The 13,184-nt window shown below is 46.6% G+C and overlaps 2 protein-coding genes across 2 annotated transcripts in view; one reads left to right on the top strand and one right to left on the bottom strand.

Annotated features, from left to right (window-relative positions):
* Positions 1 to 13,184, bottom strand: part of LOC121304304 (zinc finger protein OZF-like) — a 727,904-nt gene that overhangs the window by 642,423 nt on the left and 72,297 nt on the right. The gene's annotated exons all lie outside the window — the stretch shown is intronic.
* On the top strand, positions 3,225 to 12,963 carry LOC121304316 (pre-B-cell leukemia transcription factor 2-like). Its single transcript, XM_041235384.1, has 9 exons — positions 3,225 to 3,763; positions 4,774 to 4,847; positions 8,272 to 8,516; positions 8,831 to 9,021; positions 10,164 to 10,257; positions 10,597 to 10,738; positions 10,916 to 11,004; positions 11,216 to 11,302; positions 11,426 to 12,963. Exons 1-9 carry the CDS (start codon positions 3,528 to 3,530, stop codon positions 11,504 to 11,506), a joined length of 1,239 nt encoding a protein of 412 aa, XP_041091318.1. The 5' UTR covers positions 3,225 to 3,527; the 3' UTR covers positions 11,507 to 12,963.

Here is a 13,184-nt window from a genome sequence, read left to right as displayed (position 1 = left end):
TGTGTGTGTGTGTGTCAGAGACAGCGTAGAGAATGTATGTGTGTCAGAGGTAGATTAGAGTAATGCAAAAAAATGAAGAAGTGGTTTGTTATGAGAGCACTGTACTGACACAGAGTAGAGCTCATCCGGTCTGTCAGTGCGTTCGTGTGTGTGTGTGAGTGTGTGTCTGTCTCAGTGTGTGTCAGTGTGTGTGTGTGTGTGTGAAAAAGTGTGTCTGTCTCAGTGTGTGTGTGTGTGTGTCTGTCTGTCTCAGTGTGTGTGTGTGAGAGTGTCTGTCTGTCTCTCCCCTCTCTTAACACAACAGAAAATCCAAGGGAGATTACAGGAGTTCATAACTCTGTTTAACCTGTCTCTGAGTTCAGGTTGAGATGATGCAGCCTCACTGCCTGTATTAACCTGTCTCTGAGTTCAGGTTGTGGTGATCCAGCCTCACTTATTATGCTACTCTGTCCCTGTCACTCACTTTATCTTTATTGCTGATGCAGTTCCTCACTGATGTCAGCCTGGTACCTTGCAAGTATTTTACAGCCTATGTTAATTAGAGAGATTGGCCTGCATGTCAGAGAGTGTAATTCCTTCCTCTATTTTATCAAATAATAAATCCCCCCCTCTCTCCCGCTCTCTCTCTGAGATACCCTTGCAAAGTAATTAGTGAAGAGGTGTCATTTTAAATCAAACACTACAGTGTCTGATGTCAATCGATCCGACGTCTAGTCTGACGAGCGGAGTGAGGGGAGGAGACATGACTCCTCTTGTACACTCTCCTCAGTCTCCCCCCTCCCCACTCCCCCCAGGGGTGAGGGTGAGGGCCACTCCCCACTCCCCTCTCCTCTTCTTTGTTCTGTTTTGATTGTTTATAGGAGAAAGGGAGAAAGGGGAGAGGAGAAGTGAGAGGGAGAGAAAGGGTTTTTTCAGTTTTCTCATCGAGTTGTTTTTTTTGCAGGTTTTTTTTGTACTTCCTGTTTTTGGGGATTTCCAAACAGGAAGTGAAGTTACGACAAATGCAGAGTCTCAGACAGAAAGTTAAATATTTAAAACACAACAAGCATCACTCCCCCTCCCCAACCTTCATCCCCCATCTGGGTCCCTGTTCAGATACTATCACACACACACACACAGTGCTCAGACTCTCTATTACACTGTGCTACAATCCAACATGATCTACAATCTTTACTGATCTAGCCTGTGTTGCGTGTGTCTATGGCAGGCTCTAACCAGTCTTTACTGATCTAGTCTGTGTTACGTGTGTCTATGGCAGGCTCTAACCAGTCTTTACTGATCTAGTCTGTGTTGCGTGTGTCTATGGCAGGCTCTAACCAGTCTTTACTGATCTAGTCTGTGTTGCGTGTGTCTATGGCAGGCTCTAACCAGTCTTTACTGATCTAGTCTGTGTTGCGTGTGTCTATGGCAGGCTCTAACCAGTCTTTACTGATCTAGTCTGTGTTGCGTGTGTCTATGGCAGGCTCTAACCAGTCTTTACTGATCTAGTCTGTGTTGCGTGTGTCTATGGCAGGCTCTAACCAGTCTTTACTGATCTAGTCTGTGTTGCATGTGTCTATGGCAGGCTCTAACCAGTCTTTACTGATCTAGTCTGTGTTGCGTGTGTCTATGGCAGGCTCTAACCAGTCTTTACTGATCTAGTCTGTGTTGCGTGTGTCTATGGCAGGCTCTAACCAGTCTTTACTGATCTAGCCTGTGTTGCGTGTGTCTATGGCAGGCTCTAACCAGTCTTTACTGATCTAGTCTGTGTTGCGTGTGTCTATGGCAGGCTCTAACCAGTCTTTACTGATCTAGCCTGTGTTGCGTGTGTCTATGGCAGGCTCTAACCAGTCTTTACTGATCTAGTCTGTGTTGCGTGTGTCTATGGCAGGCTCTAACCAGTCTTTACTGATCTAGCCTGTGTTGCGTGTGTCTATGGCAGGCTCTAACCAGTCTTTACTGATCTAGTCTGTGTTGCATGTGTCTATGGCAGGCTCTAACCAGTCTTTACTGATCTAGTCTGTGTTGCGTGTGTCTATGGCAGGCTCTAACCAGTCTTTACTGATCTAGTCTGTGTTGCGTGTGTCTATGGCAGGCTCTAACCAGTCTTTACTGATCTAGTCTGTGTTGCGTGTGTCTATGGCAGGCTCTAACCAGTCTTTACTGATCTAGTCTGTGTTGCGTGTGTCTATGGCAGGCTCTAACCAGTCTTTACTGATCTAGCCTGTGTTGCGTGTGTCTATGGCAGGCTCTAACCAGTCTTTACTGATCTAGTCTGTGTTGCGTGTGTCTATGGCAGGCTCTAACCAGTCTTTACTGATCTAGTCTGTGTTGCATGTGTCTATGGCAGGCTCTAACCAGTCTTTACTGATCTAGTCTGTGTTGCATGTGTCTATGGCAGGCTGTGAGACCGTGAGCAGAGGAAATTAGCGACTAATTAACTGCCTCATTCGTTTAATTAAAATCCACAGAGGTGACAGCCGTGTCTTTTCTAATTAGCATAATTAATTTGGTATGTCGATTGCATGCCAGGAATTACTGAAATGTAATCTTACAGAAAACTCTACTTCACTATAGACAGTGAATATCTGTACAATGAGATGCATTGGAGAAAATACACTTTTACACAGACAGACAGATAGACATATTTGTGTTCAAAATAATAACTAATGGGGTTACTTTCTGTATTAAAAAACAATAATATTATCATAGTAAGAAATGGGCCAGGCTATTATTCCCACCACAGGTGCATGCAGAGTCTGTTTTAATACAACGTGTGAAAAACCAACACAAACCTGCTGGAATCAAAAGCAAAGGAAACTAGAGTTTGAAATGCACATGCACAGATATTTATAACCCTACTGCACTGCGTCCTGCTGAAGGGGGCATCTTTTTCTGTACACAGCAGCTAAAGCAAACTTTTCAGAAGCAAACAAGCCGTTTACACAAACTTCTCAATTTTCACACAGTAGTGACCAACGGCAACGTGTAATTATCACATACGTCGTAAACTTATTTTTTCTACTGAAGTTTATCAGATAATTTATTAAATATAATGACAAGTGTTGAATAGGCAACATTATAATTTTGTGATTTTTTTTTTTTATATATATATAATTTCATAATACCTTTAAAATATATAGATGTGTCAGAATATTTTATATTTTCACTTTTCAAAGGGATGTATCACATATAAACATATCGTATTAGTAACTATTCGGCATAAGATAGCAAACTACAATATGGTAGCCTATCTATATGCATATTACCTGTCATGATTTGAATACTACACTGTGATTCTCACTGAATCTTTGAGCTGATTGAACTCTATGTTTTTCGAGTAGTCGCCCTGCCAAAACCTTTAAAAAGAAAACGTGAAGTATTACGAGACAGATCCATCGGTAGGAAAGCTAGCACGGCGCGACTCGACACGCAGTGACCGGAGCGGATCCGGTCCCTCCCTCCGTCCCTCTCCCCGGTGCCGCTCGCCCGCTCTGCCTGTAATCAGTGCCGAGGGTCTGTTAGCGCTAGTCCTGAGCGGCGGAGCAATGCTACAGCAGCACCAGGCAGGGTCCGGGAGCGGGCCGGCGGTCCGGGGGCTCAATTTAGCGAGACACGCGGGCCTGCACCCCGTCAGCCCGGCTCTGCATCAATCACAACACCGCCCCGGGGGCCTGCACCACGACGCCCCGGAGAACGGCGTCGAGACGCGGAAAGACATCGGCGATATTCTGCAGCAGATCATGACGATCACGGACCAGAGCTTGGACGAAGCGCAGGCAAAGTTAGTACCGCTTATAATACACACATATATATATATATATATATAAAACACAACACAATGAGGCGAATGGTGCGCTAGTGTGGTCTCTCCAGTCGGTGCGCTTGGGCGCTGTTGTGAGTGCCTGCCCAGTTAAGGGTTGTTAATTACCGCTGATGGTTTTATTGGAGACGGTTAGTGTAATCGCCAGTGTTGTGGCTCTTTTGAATATAGGCATCACCGAACTTAGTTACAGCGTTTATTGTGTAGTGTTAGTTCTAAGAAGTTTTTTTTTTTTTAAAGTCATTTTATTTCAGATACAATCTTTTTTTTTTCTTGTTGTCATAACGTGCATTAAACTTTAAATATATCTTTTAATCAATACACACAAAATAGATAAACACAGTTTGTTTCCCTAAAAAAAAAAAACACATGTTTATGTAGGAATGCAATTTAATTTGTGTTACTGCGTGCATCAGAGTAATTAATAATGTTTTGTTACTACAATAACCCATGTTAAAAAAACTACGTACTTTATACAGATTGTTTTAAATAGCATTTTTGTGTTATAATATATTCACACACAATAATACAAGGCAAAATATAAATGTAATAAATATAAACTAAGGCGACACGATGGCGTTAGTGCTGCAGGAGTATTAAGAGATGTGTGTTTGTTTATTGGTTTTAATGCACTTGAATTGTGCTTCACATTACATCGAGAATGTGTTTTGCATTATGCATTTATATCGCTGGGGTTTTTAGTTACTGTAATACAAGATCGCCCTGCTATCCATTATTAGGGATTAAAAAAACAACAACAACAACAAACAAAGCGACCTCCCTTTTACTGTTTAATTCAATCGTAATGTGGCGAAATGCATTTGAATCTTCACAAAAGGGACCCGTTTGACGGGATTAGAGTTTGAATGTAAAAGAGCCACAATCCTGCCTCATTGCTTGTTTCACACTTTCCTATCATTTTGCATTTTCGTTTGTTTTGTATTATGGTTTTTATTCTTTTATTTTGGCAGAAAGCATGCGTTAAACTGTCACAGGATGAAACCGGCGCTGTTCAGCGTTTTGTGTGAAATCAAAGAAAAGACCGGTGAGTTTTCTTTTCTTTTATTTGTTTTGATTTTGTATTATTTTGTTTATAATATAATTTCAGGTTAGTTCTGTATTGGGTAACTGCAGGGCTTTCTCCCCCCATCTTGGCTCTGATTCCTATCGTCCGCCACGCAGAGCGGACTCTACAGTAGAGCCACAATGGCGTCACTTTCCTACTGACTGTACTGTAAACAACTAGGGCAACTTTGCGTTTGTATCTGTACACTGCTGTTATTCACCAAACGCCCTTACTTCGCTATCAGAATACCATACACTGGGTGTTACACAAGGAAATGGTTGTGTTTTTAGTGTCATTTTTTTGTGATTTTAAGCCTCAGTTTGTGTTGTTTTTTTTCTGCGTCGGCCTAGCTTTACAAAAACAGAACAGGCCCTTCCTTCGCCATCTTGGCTCTCACCAGGGGAAACTACAAAATCACCGTGCAAATTTACAGTGTACACTTTTATAAGGGTAATCTACACGTGTCATTCAGTGTAGCTGAGCTCAAATTAGGACGATGACACTTTAATAAGACCCACCTCGGTTTATATAACGTGTCATATCAAGCTCGCTGTAAAACCTGGAATGGGTGTCACTGCTGTGCAATTGGCAGTGCTTTATCTATCCATTCAGCACAGTGGAACCTCACATAAATAAGAAAAACGGACAACAATGAGAATTTCATTTTTAAAGTGAAAAGTATAATGTTCTTTATGATGCCAGTGGTTATAAAGACAATACAAAGAAAGACACCATATGGTAAGAAATAGCAGAACAGTCGGAAATCGATGGTATGTCTCTCTTTCTTTCACCTTAATTTTAGTCAGAGGGGAGCGCCACACACTGGTTTCGTATTTCTGTAAAATGACGCTTCTTTGTTTTAATAATGGTGACCAATAATAATAATCACATTCGCACACTGACTGAAAAATTAATTCAAACTGAAAATCAATAAAGTATATTGAATACATTCTCAGTGTTTACAAGCTGTTATGTGTAGATGACTGGCTACAGTTGTGTGTGTGTTTTTAATTTTTGTACTTGTGCTGTATTCATGTCGTTTGCTTTGCTATATATATATATGAGTGCCCTCATGTGAAGTGTGAGATGAAGTATGTTGATGCAGTTTAAATTTTCTCTCTGTTCTAGTTCTGTATTACCTGCATGATTTTATATTTAAATTAACAGTAATAGTGTAACTTGATGGGGGGCTGTCTCTGGATGCACAGACCCCTGCAAACCTGAGAGTCCTGACACCCACTGCGTGCGTGAAGGACCCGGGTACCCGCACCCCCCGCCCCGAGAGCCGTGTGTGGGGTACTGGAATTACTCCCTGTTGAAATGATTGCTGTGTAGTTAAGTGGCATTCGCTTTTCTGATGATCTGAGACTCTGTGTGGTTTCACTGATGAATCAATAGTTTTCTGTGGATTCGTAAATCAACACTATATCTCCTCTTCAAAGCCACTCAGCTACTTTGTTTAGTTAGATTTGTAGAATTCGTCAGTCAAGATCAAAGACTGATGTCACAGACGTGTTTTTTTTTTTAAAATGTAATATTTATACAGAAAGTACATTCATTGGTTCATTGTATTATACAAAAAACATTACTGTAATACCAATTCATTTGAGTTTGTATTTGAGTGTTTGTAACATAGCTGCCTTACAATCGTGCAAGGTCAAACCATGCACCCATTAGACAGCCCCCACCTGCAGCACTGCCTCTCGGTTAGTGGGTGCAAAGTGATTCTAAACTAGAAGCAGTCAAATAAATTGGTTTAGATAGCTCTGATATTTCACAGCCGTAGCAATTGAGCAGCTCTGAAAGCCTGTCTCTCAGGACTGCTTTGAAAACAAAGTTAGTGTCTTAGTATTTAACTAAATCAGTGTCTGAGTATTTACAACAAGAAGCCGCCTCCCACCCCCTCCTTATGATTGAAAACATTGTTACAGTTAGAGACAGTAAATACATGTATGAAAATGAAATGTGTAGCTCTGCAAGGCTGTGTGTTTAATTGTGCTGTGCTTGGCTCTGAACCCTGCTGTGTGTGTGTGTGTGTGGGATTGTGCTGTGCTTGGCTCTGAACCCTGCTCTGTGTGTGTGTGTGTGATTGTGCTGTGCTTGGCTCTGACCCCTGCGCTGTGTGTGTGTGTGTGATTGTGCTGTGCTTGGCTCTGAACCCTGCTGTGTGTGTGTGTGTGTGTGTGATTGTGCTGTGCTTGGCTCTGAACCCTGCTCTGTGTGTGTGTGTGATTGTGCTGTGCTTGGCTCTGAACCCTGCGCTGTGTGTGTGTGTGTGATTGTGCTGTGCTTGGCTCTGACCCCTGCTGTGTGTGTGTGTGGGATTGTGCTGTGCAGACTTGGGACGAGACTACACGACACACACTAGACACGAACACGAAACCGGAGAGCTGGGACGAGACACTGTGTGTGGAATTAAACACGACACAACCGTGACTTGGCTCTGAACCCTGCGCAAACAAATTGCACACCGAACACGTGTGTGGCTTGTCTGTGACATTAACACGACACGAACCGAGCTTGGGACACGACACACACCCTGACACACCGAGACCTGCTGTGTGTGTGTGTGTGTGTGTGTGGGATTGTGCTGTGCTTGGCTCTGAACCCTGCGCTGTGTGTGTGTGTGTGTGTGTGTGATTGTGCTGTGCTTGCTCTGAACCCTGCGCTGTGTGTGTGTGTGTGTGTGGGATTGTGCTGCTTGGCTCTGAACCCTGCGCTGTGTGTGTGTGTGTGATTGTGCTGTGTGTGTGTGCGCTGTGTGTGTGTGTGTGTGCTTGGCTGCTGTCTTGACACACACGACACACACACACACACACACACTTGCGCTCTGAACCCTGCGCTGTGGGTGTGTTTTTTGACACACACACCAACACCTAACTGTGCACGAACCTGAACCCTGGACGCGTGTGTGTGGTGACATTACACGGTGCTTAGCACGAACCGAGACTTGGACGCGACACACACACAAATTAACACGACACGAACCCGAGACTTGGCTCTGAACCCTGCGCTGTGTGTGTGTGTGTGATTGTGCTGTGCTTGGCTCTGAACCCTGCGCTGTGTGTGTGTGTGTGTGTGTGGGATTGTGCTGTGCTTGGCTCTGACCCCTGCTGTGTGTGTGTGTGTGTGTGGGATGTGTGTGCAACAACACACCTTGGGCCTCGAACCCTTGAAGACTTGGGACGCGTGTGTGTGTGGGATTGTGCTGTGCTTGGACTCTGAACCCGAGACTTGGGACGTGTGTGTGTGTGTGTGTGTGATTGTGCTGTGCTTGGCTCTGAACCCTGCGCTGTGTGTGTGTGTGTGATTGTGCTGTGCTTGGCTCTGACCCCTGCGCTGTGTGTGTGTGTGTGTTGTGCTGTGCTTGGCTCTGACCCCTGCGCTGTGTTTGATTCCCCAGGTCTGTCCATGCGCAGCACTCACGATGAGGAGCCTAGTGACCCGCAGCTTGTGCGATTGGACAACATGCTGCTGGCCGAGGGCGTGTCCGGCCCTGAGAAAGGGGGTGGGGCTGCAGCAGCCGTCTCCGCGGCGACCTCGGGGGGTGGTGTCTCGCCCGACAATTCCATCGAGCATTCTGATTACCGGAGCAAACTAGGACAGATCAGGAATATATACCACTCTGAGCTGGAGAAATACGAGCAGGTGAGAGAGAGGAGGACTGGCTCGAGTGTGTCAGTATGATGTGTGTCTGAGGGCACGTTTTGTATTACTTCAGTGGTCAGAAAAGGGCATTCCCTCGTAATGTTTAAAGATTGTTTCGAAAGTAAAAAATTGGTTTTGAATGAAAACTTTCCATGCATTTATTCTAACTTTAATTATCATGCAGATCCCATATTGCCATGCCCCTCAGGAGGTTAACAGGAGATCACTGTACGGTGCTCTGGGCTGCAGTAATTCTGAATCTGTGCGCTCCGGTTGTGTGGTGGAGACTGACCCTGGTGCGTTGCGTGTTTCAGGCGTGTAACGAGTTCACGACCCACGTGATGAACCTCCTGCGGGAGCAGAGCCGCACGCGCCCCGTCTCGCCCAAGGAGATCGAGCGCATGGTGGGCATCATCCACCGCAAGTTCAGCTCCATCCAGATGCAGCTCAAGCAGAGCACCTGCGAGGCCGTCATGATCCTGCGATCGCGGTTCCTTGATGCCAGGTCAGTGTGATTGCTCAGCACAGCAATACAGAGCACAGCACATGGCAGCAACACACAGCACTGTACAGGCCCTGTCTGTCCCTGCTTATCCCCTGATGAAGGCCCTGTCTGTCCCTGCTGATCCCCTGATGAAGGCCCTGTCTGTCCCTCATGATCCCCTGATGAAGGCCCTGTCTGTCCCTCTGATGATCCCCTGATGAAGGCCCTGTCTGTCCCTCCTGATCCCCTGATGAAGGCCCTGTCTGTCCCTCCTGATCCCCTGATGAAGGCCCTGTCTGTCCCTCCTGATCCCCTGATGAAGGCCCTGTCTGTCCCTCCTGTCCCCTGATGAAGGCCCTGTCTGTCCCTCCTGATCCCCTGATGAAGGCCCTGTCTGTCCCTCCTGATCCCCTGATGAAGGCCCTGTCTGTCCCTCCTGATCCCCTGATGAAGGCCCTGTCTGTCCCTCCTGATCCCCTGATGAAGGCCCTGTCTGTCCCTCCTGATCCCCTGATGAAGGCCCTGTCTGTCCCTCCTGATCCCCTGATGAAGGCCCTGTCTGTCCCTCCTGATCCCCTGATGAAGGCCCTGTCTGTCCCTCCTGATCCCCTGATGAAGGCCCTGTCTGTCCCTCATGATCCCCTGATGAAGGCCCTGTCTGTCCCTCATGGTCCCCTGATGAAGGCCCTGTCTGTCCCTCCTGATCCCCTGATGAAGGCCCTGTCTGTCCCTCCTGATCCCCTGATGAAGGCCCTGTCTGTCCCTCCTGATCCCCTGATGAAGGCCCTGTCTGTCCCTCCTGATCCCCTGATGAAGGCCCTGTCTGTCCCTCCTGGCCCTGTCTGCAGTCCCTCCTGATCCCCTGTCCCCTGATGACTGATGAAGGCCCTGTCTGTCCCTCCTGATCCCCTGATGAAGGCCCTGTCTGAATCCCCTGATGAAGGCCCTGTCTGTCCCTCCTGGTCCCCTGATGAAGGCCCTGTCTGTCCCTCCTGATCCCCTGATGAAGGCCCTGTCTTCCCCTAGGCCCTGTCTGTCCCTCCTGATCCCCTGATGAAGGCCCTGTCTGTCCCTCCTGATCCCCTGACCTGATGAAGGCCCTGTCAATCCCCTGATGAAGGCCCTGTCTGTCCCTCATGGTCTCCCGTTTCATCTCTCTGCAGAAGGAAGCGTCGGAATTTTAGCAAGCAGGCGACGGACCCCAGCGAAGAGGCCAAGGAGGAGCTAGCCAGGGAGTGCAGCATCACCATGTCCCAGGTCAGCAGTGCCCCAAAACTGCAGCTCCCAGCATGTCTCGGCACTAGTGTCAATAGTGGGGAGCAATGGGAGATGTAGTTCTTTTATACAGTCAGCTCAAGTGTGCCAACAGTATTCTGAGCAATCTGCAGCAATGAAAGCAAACTACAGCTATATTTTACAACAGGAGATTCTCTCTTTCTCCCATCTCCATCTGGATTTCCTATTGGCCCAGCGTCGGTAGCTGAAGTGCAGTGTTGGCACCAGGAACCTCTCTAGAGCCTCTGCATGGCAGCCGCCTGTGCTAGGTTGGGTACTTTGCAGGGGTCGTACCTGTGTGTTTATCGCTGTGTCTCTCAGGTGTCGAACTGGTTCGGTAACAAGCGGATTCGTTACAAGAAGAATATCGGCAAGTTCCAGGAGGAGGCGAATCTGTATGCAGTGAAGACGGCCGTGGGAGCGACACATGGGGGGGAGTCGCCAGAGACGCCCACCTCCACAGGTACTGAACACGCTGCGCCCTGCAGCCTCCACACTCCACGCTGCGCCCTGCAGCCTCCACACTGTACCCTGCACACTGACCTCCACCCTGCACTCAACACACTGTGGCCTCCACCCTGTGACCTAACCCTGCACCCTTCTCTCTCTATCTCTCTAACTCTTTCTCCCTCTCTCTCAGGGTCTGGCTCGTTCTCTCTCCCTGGCTCAGCTGACATGTTCATGGGGATGTCGGGGCTCAATGGAGACTCGTTCCACGGAGCGGGGCAGGTCAGTCGTGTCTCCGTGTGTCACCGGCACACACACAGCATCTCTGTGAGGTTGTGGGGTTGTGCATTCACCCTCCCTCTGTGTTATGTGTGAATTCAACCCCCTTCTCCCTCTCTGTGTTGTGTGCCCCCTATACCTCTCTCTCATTGAGAGCTGTGTTTTATTCACTCTGTGTGCGTCTTTCTGTTGCATTCCCTCTCTCTCATTTCAGGGGGAGTCTCTTGGTCAGGGGATGGCTCGGGGCCGCTACACAGACAGGCTAGGAGCCAATCACATGTACATCTCCCCGGAGAACAGGGTGAGAGAGAGGATATAAACTCTATTGTAGAAATATATTCAGACTTTTCCCATGTTGCATGATTGAGGCGCCTCTCTGTGCCTGTGCTAGACTGTTTACTCATTTAAATTGTCTCTCTTTCAGGCTAACGGAGGCTGGCAGGAAGCAGCCACACCCACCTCTGTGACCTCACCCAGAAGTGACCACTCGGAAAACTCCAACTGACCATTTTGTCCTGCCATTGGCTGCAGTGGATTCCAGCGGCGCGGGGTCCTGGTTTTTATATATATAAGAGAATCGTTTGGTTTGGGGGGGAATCTTTACAAATTTTCAGTTTGCATTTTTGTTTCTTTTTCTCATTCTGTTTTGAGCTTAGACCGAGAGAGTGAGGGAGAAGGAATGTGTGTTTGAACTCTAGTTAAGCATGTGTTAGTGTGTGAGAGAGGGGGAAGGGAGAGGAACTGTTCTTAGCCTGTCCTGTGCTTTGTTGCTTGGGAAGGTCATGTGACTCGGAGGAGATGAGGCAACTGTGTCACACAGCGGACGCAAGCGGACAAACTACCTGCACGGCGACACACAGCCACAAAACAAATAGGAGGTGAAACGCATCGCAGCTGTGGGGAGCAGGTCCCACTCCCCCAGGCCCTGCCCGAAACGCCCGTCTGTGGGAATAATAGGGGGGGTGATTGATCAGCTTCAACCCTGGTACACCCCAGCTGGGTTTTATTATTTTAAGCCCCTTCTCCCTCTCCCTGGGGAGGGGGGGGGGGTCACCCTGTATGTTAAGCCTGTTGCAGCAATCCAGCGATTTCCCCTCTAGGGCTGGAAAGTGCTCTAATAAAAAAAAAAAAAAAAGCCCAGCTGTAGTACAGAGTCACTACAGCCTGTAGAGAATCGCTACAGCTTGTACAGAATCACTACATAAATTCAGAGAGAGAGACAGACAGACAACATCGGACACACTGCTAAATTCTAAATACAGTCTGAATAGAACTTCACCAAAACAGGCAGCTCAATCTGCTCTTAATAACAAGCTGTGTGCTTGTATTGTTATTATATTATACCTCAAAAGGAGCTCATTCAAAATCAACAGAATTTTGAAAGGGTCACCCCCATTTAAAAATAATAATTGGAATGTTTTTTTTAATTCTTATTGTCTATCCTATTAAAGTGAGCTGAACCACCTTGGCTTCCAAAGGGAACTACAAACACGTCGTCCACAGGCTGGGGCTTCTGTTGGTGCCACCGTCATGATTGTAGTTTTTCATCACAGGTCGCTGTCTTGCTGAAACGCACCATATTGTGATGTAGCTTGCCAGGATTGTAGGGTGAATGTTGCTTGAAACTATCACTCCCAAAAATTACTTTTTTTAAAACGTTAAAAATTATTGAAATCATAGAATAGATGGATACAGTACCTTCGGTTTATTAGGCTATTCATAAAAGTTGCGAGACATGGAGAGTGTGTCTCTTGTCATGATCCTGCGGTCTGTGTGCGACTTCCAGTTTAAATTTTTTTCATTGATTGTATATTGTGTGTGCGTGTTTTGAAGTGTGTGCGACCACACGACCAGATCTCTTTTAATAAAACTGTTTGACAGCAAATATACTAAGAATTTCCTGTACGCTACAACCTACCTCTCGAGTATTTTAAATAAAACTTTCACACACTTTTCAAACGATTGCTGACTTTTTCACTTCAGTTTTATTTCCTAGTGGAACTACCAGGGGGTGGGGTTTGCAGAACTTGTCAAATTGCCACATTCTATTTCTGTGTGTATTGTGGGTGGGGGTGCAGTAAAAACTAGACGTGCTAAAATATTTAGTTTATTGTCGACTTTCACCCTGTGTGGAGTTTTGTCTGACTGGAGTTAGAAATAGTAAATACAAATATAGTGAGAGC

The sequence above is a fragment of the Polyodon spathula genome, chromosome 37 (genome assembly GCF_017654505.1).
Source record: "Polyodon spathula isolate WHYD16114869_AA chromosome 37, ASM1765450v1, whole genome shotgun sequence".
Taxonomy (NCBI): domain Eukaryota; kingdom Metazoa; phylum Chordata; class Actinopteri; order Acipenseriformes; family Polyodontidae; genus Polyodon; species Polyodon spathula.
This window is presented reverse-complemented; position numbering and strand designations above follow the sequence as displayed.